The sequence below is a fragment of the Stegostoma tigrinum genome, chromosome 4 (genome assembly GCF_030684315.1).
Source record: "Stegostoma tigrinum isolate sSteTig4 chromosome 4, sSteTig4.hap1, whole genome shotgun sequence".
Taxonomy (NCBI): Eukaryota; Metazoa; Chordata; class Chondrichthyes; order Orectolobiformes; family Stegostomatidae; genus Stegostoma; species Stegostoma tigrinum.
In genome coordinates, this window is record NC_081357.1 from 46129963 (window position 1) to 46137806 (window position 7844).

The 7844-nt window shown below is 43.9% G+C and overlaps 1 protein-coding gene across 1 annotated transcript; it reads left to right on the top strand.

The window, feature by feature from the left end:
- Positions 1-3951: 3951 nt before the first annotated feature.
- LOC132209559 (putative proline-rich protein 21) lies at positions 3952-4995 on the top strand. Its single transcript, XM_059645692.1, has one exon. It carries the CDS (start codon positions 3952-3954, stop codon positions 4993-4995), a length of 1044 nt encoding a protein of 347 aa, XP_059501675.1.
- Positions 4996-7844: the final 2849 nt, after the last annotated feature.

Consider the following 7844-nt stretch of genomic DNA (forward strand, 5'->3'; position numbering starts at 1 on the left):
AGACAGAACCTTAAATGCTTGATTTTAAAAAAAAGTCAACTTGCAATTTAAAGAGTGCAATCAATTAACACATCTAAAATAATTTCCCTACTAATTATTAAACATACAATAATGGATGTTGGCAAAAGATGAAAGTCAGAATAAGCATCTGTAAAATGCAAATTTTCCCTTATTTAAAAACAAATGCAACTACTTGGAGATACTTTCCAACCCTATCAGGAATGCAAGTTATCAGAGATAATGGGAACTGCAGATGCTGGAGAATCCAAGATAACAAAGTGTGAAGCTGGATGAACACAGCAGGCCAAGCAGCATCTCAGGAGCACAAAAGCTGATGTTTCGGGCCTAGACCCTTCTCTGATGAAGGGTCTAGGCCCGAAACGTCAGCTTTTGTGCTCCTGAGATGCTGCTTGGCCTGCTGTGTTCATCCAGCTCCACACTTTGATTTGCAGTGGGACATTGTTTGTCAGTAGGAAAGGCATACACGTCTTTAATGAATGAATTCTGATTAGGAACAGCTTTAGCTTTCTTCTATATTATCATGTTTTCAACATTTTCTGTGTTGGAGTGGAGTGGAGTGCAAACCCTGTCTTCTGTTAGTTTTCCTTTCCTCCCTCCACATCTGATTTGATCTCTCTTGCTCCCTTACACTTCGGAGAGAAGTGCATTCTCCACACATGGAAAGTGGCACACGTAGGTATTCAATCTGTCTTATTCCTCTCTATCCCTGCTTTCAGTACTGCCACAAACATTTCCCTTCTGGCTATCTTTTGTTTCACCTTTAAACCTGTCCCATCTATAACTTGTTGACCCTTCTTTTTGCTTACTCAGGTGGGCCTCAATCTTCACTTACCAGTCTCCACATCTTCTAACTGTCCAAACAACAAACATATCTGTTCCACTGCCTGTCCCTGGGCTGGCACTAATAGGGCCAATATGGCACCTCTCCTCCAGCCTGGACCAACTCACTTTAGCCGGCTCCTCATTCCAGTTGTGAAACCTTTCTGGCCTGGACCCAGAAACTGTGGAGAATACATGCTTGCATAGCCACATTGTTGTTTACCTTCTGATATGTTCTCCCATTTTCCAACATCACCTTCCCAATTTAGTGGCAAAGGGTACTTGTTTCCTGCTGCTAGTGTCAGTGTATTCTTCAACGATCCAGCTTGCCCTATGTTTCTAGAGACACTATTCACATGTGGATCAAAACTTAGTACTCCCAGATTCCCTCACCCTGTGGCACTCAGCATAAAATGGCCAGCGCCCTGGTCCTATGACCACATCAGTCAGGAGGCCAAGGGTTTGCCCAACTTCTCCCTAAAGCGTGACCCCAAATCCTGCAATTCAGACATAGAGTAACCTCTTACTGTTCTTGAGTTTTGTGGGTTCTGTCTTCCTACCTGTATTGCTTTATTTATTATTAAGGGCCATGCTGTTAGTCCCTTCTCTGAGGAAAGCTCTGGAGGGAAATCATCCCCTTCCCCATCTGTCCATTCAGACACTGAATCAAATAAATACCAAAATGTCTCAATCCCAGTGGTCGGGATTCCATTGTAAGGTTAATAACGCATGCACTTTGACTGGGTCAATTTTCCAATTCCACCTTTTTGCTCTCTGTTTCTGTTGTACTGTGGCCAGACTGCATACTGTCTGATAACAAAGTGTGGAGCCAGATGAACACAGCAGACCAAGCAGCATCTCAGGAGCACAACAGCTGATGTTTCGCGCCCACATCCTCCTTCATTTGCATACTGTCTGATTCTGTTTCTCCTCTGTCTTCTCAGCTCTTTCCTATGGGGTCTTAACTGCTTCTGTTAGGATAACGTTATGCTATTCTACCACCAATGATGTGGCCTCGACCCACCAGTATTTGGCCTGGCACTCTTCCAATTCGCTATATGTAGAATGCAAAGCTGTTAACAATATCCATCCCATTTGCGGTAAAATGTCCTTGCTTTTGGGGAAGCCTGTCTCCTGCAAGCACTCATGTACCGCAGTCTGTATGAATAACCCTCCTTTCTCATTTTTTCCAGTTATAACCATCCCCCATCCTTTCGGGGGTCCTAATTGTGCAAACATGGTAGCTGCAGTCCAAAATCCAGAGTCTACCACATTCCACGCTGGAATATAGAAGGTCTCTGGAGCAAAAGGTTGCTTTTCCCTTCTCTGAGGCATTTTCCTGAATCCCATCACTCATTGCCAAACTAACTTGGATCACAGTGTGTATCCGAGTGATTCTTTTCAGTTTCGGGTAAATATAATTAGCAGATGACATGACAAAAGCAATTTGCTTAAATATGAATGCTTAATAAGTAATAATTATGATTATAGTGTTAATAATAAATAATTATAGTGGTAGTAATAAATGGAAGAGAAAAGAGAAAAAGCAGCAAGTCTCATGCCCTTTTGCTTGTCAGGGGCCTTTCGATCAATAGTTGGTCTGGAGGCTTAGGTTCGTTCACAATTCCGAGTTGAGGTGATGTCCCGCAGCTTGGAATTAAACACTCTCTCTCTCTCTTTCACAGTGCAACAAACAGGCAGTGCAAAGAAAGCAGATACAGAAGACAAAATACAGCTCTGGGAAAACATGTAGCAGGTGCCATCTTCAACCCATTAAGGAATGTTAACACAACTCATCCAAGGTCATGTGGCTGGTCGAGTATCATCATAAACTTTAGCCATTCAGCCCATCCTAAACAACAGAGTAGTCTGTGTCTTTAGCGGGTGTTGCCGGTGGCAACCACAGCTCGAAGTTGACTCGGGGTGGTTATTAAAGCAAGCCTCTCTAGACTCAGGCCAGTTTCCAAGGAGATCACTCCAGCCTTTCACCATGCTTCAGCCACTGACAGCAAACTATTTGCAGTCAGAAGGATCAGGCAGTGTCACAAGCTTTACCCCCATTGGCACTTTTTTCATTAAAAATGTTTCTGCTGCTGTCTTGAAAGTATGCAAGTATAGCAACAGAAAATTGATTTTGGAGGATGAGTTCATGGAAAATGCAAAATCTTACCAAAAGCTGCCCTCCAAAACAATGTAACAAAAAAAACACAATAAAAACTGAAAGAACTGGATGCTGTAAATCCAAAACAAAAACATGAGTCATTGGAAAATCTTAGTAGGTCTGGCTGCATCTGTGAAGAGAAATTAGAGTTAATGTTTTGGATCTGGTGACCCTTCCTCAGATCACTTCCTTAAAAAAAAACATAATATTCCACAAACATTTCTGGATGGGGCCCTTTTGCAATATCACAGATCATGGGGATTTTCAACAAATGTTGACACATTTTGGAAACCATCTGGCAATTTTGACATGCTGCAGGATACAGTAATCAACGAAAGGAACACTGTCAACACAGCAGCCTTTTTATTTATGTTGCAGTAATAATGGCCTTGGTTTTAAAGGATCAGGCAGGTACTAGTCACATAAGCCTCACAAGGATAGAATAGGATATCCTTTATTGTCACATGTGCTCCAGCACAGAAGTACAAAAGTACAGGGAAAAGTATTTACAATGGCGCCATCTTAAGTACAATTACCTAGGTACAAATCTAGATACAAAGAGTAAAAAAAGTAGTGCTGTTACAGAATAAAAAATAATATAGATTTGCATGAAACAGTGAAAAAGTCCAGAATGATAATAAATGATCATAAGTACTTAAGCTCCAGTCCATGCCTGCAGCCCTAGAGCACGAAGCCCTGCTGCCTCCATGTGCTGCATCCATCCAGGACTTGCTCCGCTGCCACTCCAGGAATCATGTTTGCTCTGCTGCGGGTCTTGGCCTCTGCTCGCTCTGCCATGGGATTCGGTCCATGCTCGCTCCACCACAGGACTCAGTCTATGTTTGCTCCACCGCGGGACTTGGTCCATGCTCGCTCTGTCATGTGATTCGGTCTATGCTCGCTTCACCATGGGCCTCAGTCTATGTTTGCTCCACCGCGGGACTTGGTCCATGCTCGCTCTGTCATGTGATTCGGTCTATGCTCGCTTCACCATGGGACTGGTCGATGCTTGCTTCACCATGGGACTCGGTCTATGTTTGCTTCGTCATGGGACTCAGTCAATGCTCGCTCCAACATGGAACTCGGTCTATGCTCGCTCTGTCATGGGATTCGGTCCATGCTCGCTCTGTCATGGGATTCGGTCCATGCTCGCTCTGTCATGGGACTCTGTCCATGCTGTCTTCACCATGGGACTCTGTCCATGCTTGCCCCACCATAGGACTCGGTCCATGCTTGCTCCACCACAGGACTCTGTCCATGCTGTCTTCACCACGGGACTCTGTCCATGCTTGCTCCATAACAGGACTCTGTCCATGCTGTCTTCACAACGGGACTCTGTCCATGCTTGCCCCACCATAGGACTCGGTCCATGCTTGCTCCACCATGGGACTCTGTCCAAGCTTGCTCCACCAGGGACTCTGTCCATGCTCGCTCCACCACGGGACTCTGTCCATGCTTGCTCCATGACGGGACTCCGTCCGTGCTGTCTTCACCACAGGACTCTGTCCATGCTTGGTCCACCACGGGACTCGGTCCATGCTTGCTCCACCACGGGACTCTGTCCATGCTGTCTTCACCATGGGACTCTGTCCATGCTCGCTCCACCGCGGGACTCTGTCCGTGCTCGCTTCACCGCGGGACTCTGTCCGTGCTCGCTTCACCACGGGACTCTGTCCGTGCTCGCTTCACCACGGGACTCTGTCCGTGCTCGCTTCACCACGGGACTCTGTCCGTGCTCGCTTCACCACGGGACTCTGTCCGTGCTCGCTTCACCACGGGACTCTGTCCGTGCTCGCTTCACCACGGGACTCTGTCCGTGCTCGCTTCACCGCGGGACTCTGTCCGTGCTCGCTCCACCGCGGGACTTGGTCCATGCTTGCTCCACCATGGGACGCAGTCCATGCGCACTCGGCCTGTGCGTGCTTCAATCCATCATGGGACACAGCCCACTCACACTACTCCTTGCCTCAACTCTCTGGGTAATAATTAAATGATCTTAGAATTCTATCCAAAACCAGATGGAGCCTGTACCTCGGGCAGGAGGAGTTCAGTGGCAAGTGGCTGTTGCCAGGGGTTCAGTGGGAATGACCTTCATTGAAAGGTGGTGTTGTATATGTTTGGGAAAAGTACCCTGTATGTGATTTGGAGGCGCAGGAGGTAGTTCTGGAGAGAAGGTTTCCCCGATATTAAAGTAATTTGGATAATGGGGTGGTTGATAGGGTTCTGAGGCTATCAGAGGCAAATGAGAGAGAAAAAGGGGCCTTTAACTGGAGCAGCTTCAAATTCATCCGATATAATTTTCTATATTTTAAACAGAAGCTTGGCAGACCATATCTACCCTATCCAATTATTTAATGTCAGTAATAGAACATTCTTCAGCATTTGTTTTATAGACTGCAACACATGGTTGAAAACTGGTGTCTATTGTTGTCTTGGCCACAGCATTTATATTGTTTTGTCTTCCAGAGTTCCTGTTCAACAAAATAATTTTTTAATCTTTGTTTTTATTAATTCATGGAATGCTATTCCAGCATTTACCATTTTTTTTTATCATAAGAGTCAGCCACATCAGACCAAGTTAGGACGCAACTTTCCTGCTCCTCTGATGCTGCCTGGCCTGTTGTGCTCCTCCAGCTCCTCACTGTGTTATCTCTGACTCCAGCATCGGCAGTTCTTACGATCTCTGACCAGGTAAGGAGAGCAGTCTCCTTCCCTACAGGATATTAGTGACCCAGATGAGTTTTCTCCACAATCAGCAGTTGATTTTTGGTCGTTATTAGAGTCTTAATTCCAGATTTTCATTGAATTCAAATTCCACCATCTACTGTAGTGAATTCAAACCCGGATCTCAGTACATTACCTTGGTCACTAGATTAACTGTCCAGTGATAATATCACTAGGCCATCACTTTCCCCTCATTCATTTTTTGACCCTTGCAACAGACACGACCATTTAAATTGCTATCATGTATATATTGGTTATGAAAACCATTTTGCTTAGGTCTTTATTGGAATGAAACTGCTTTTCTTTCTTTTTAATCTAGGGTGCCAGTAGAAAGTGATATTTAGCTTACTATAAATACATCCATGTAACAAGTTAGTGCTATGCTTGAAATTAGGAGAATTATGACACTGGAAAATTAATAGCAGAAAACAGTTGTCCTTCTTGTAAATTATTTCATATGCACCTTGCACCATCAAGCTAAATGTGGGTTAAATGGGGTTTGTAGACAATTCTCTCTGGCACTTCTTTCTTAGCAGTTAATGAGAACTAAATGGGATTGCTAGCCCTCTTTGATGTTCTGAAAAGTCAGTGGAGGACGTACCTTGATTACTCTTGATATCATTGTTTTTTCATGGATCATAGAATCCCCTACAGTGTGGAAACAGGCCCTTTGGCCCAACAAGTCCAGACTGACTGTCAGAGCATTTCACCCAGACCCATCCCCTGAATCTACACATCACTGAACCCTAAGGGAAATTTAGCATGGTCAATCCACCTAGCCTGCACATCCTTGAACTGTGGGAGGAAACCAGAGCACCTAGAGGAAATCCATGCAGACATGGGGAGAATGTGCAAACTTCACACTGACAGTCACCCAAGGGTGTAATTGAACCCAGGTCCCTGGCGCTGTGAGGTAGCAGTGCTAACCACCCAGCCACTGTGCCAGGCTAGTAGAATGTCATTGTACAATGCATGATATTGCACACACCTTTTCATTATTTAAACTTCGAGCCCTGCATAATGGCTCGTTTACAAACAAGTTAGTCATTCTCAAACTTACCATGCTTACTAGAGTAATTGGTCATCAGTCCTACAGTTTGGTAGGAAGACGGGAGAAGGAAGCTAACCTGGGACGTTTACACTCTGAGGTTGAAAAATTCCAATGAAGTCAACTATTTCCATCAGAGGGAAATCTATAAAACTAGTATTTGAAGTACGTTTGTGCGGCACAACATTCAGCAAGATCTTTACCAGCTAGATACATCCTGCTTAAATGTACCACATACCTGGCTTGGATTTGCTTGCATTTCTCTGAGTAAGTTTTAGCTTAGCTTAGTTGGCTGAGAGAATCGGATTTGGGGGAGATGATTGCCCTTAGGATGTTAGTGTCCAAAGAGTCTAATTGACATGTTCTTGAGTAACTCAGTGACAAGCTATGAAATACTTAGTTCATTCTTGAATGTTTGATTTCCTTATTTTTTTCTAGAGCAAGTCATTTTCCAAACCATATACATGCTTGAATTGTTCAGGTCAGGCAACGTCTGAGGGCGGTGAAAGATTGTTGCCCTGAAACAATAACTTTGTTACTCTCTACAGTGATTGCCTGATCAGCTGAGCACTTCTGGGATTCTTTGGTTCATTTCACATTTCAAGCAATTTGCAATACTTGCTATTGTGAATCTTTTTCTGTTCTTTCCTGAAGCAATTTTTAATTCCTTACTGTATTATGGCTTTATAGACATTGTTTTTATCTGGTGCATTTCATCCAAGTTGACAATTGTTCATTATGAGCCTTAACAGTAAATAGTTCCACAGTGGGTGCCGAACTACTGAACCAAATCCTGTCCTTCTGAAGTTCTCATCTTTTATTTGCAACAGAATTTCCTGCATCAAAGCTGTTAATAGGAACAATAATTGGTTTATCCTAAATTATTGGCACCAAGTCCAAAACAGATTCTTGCATTTGCAATGTTTTGAGATCAGCTAATTTGGTGCAGGCAAAGGATCAAATCTAAATATTTCCTGGTATTGGGATCAGCTAATCATTGAGTAATCATTGGAGGAGGTGAATGTCTTGTTTTAAAGTTGTGAAACAATTGAAAAATTGTGGATCATAGTA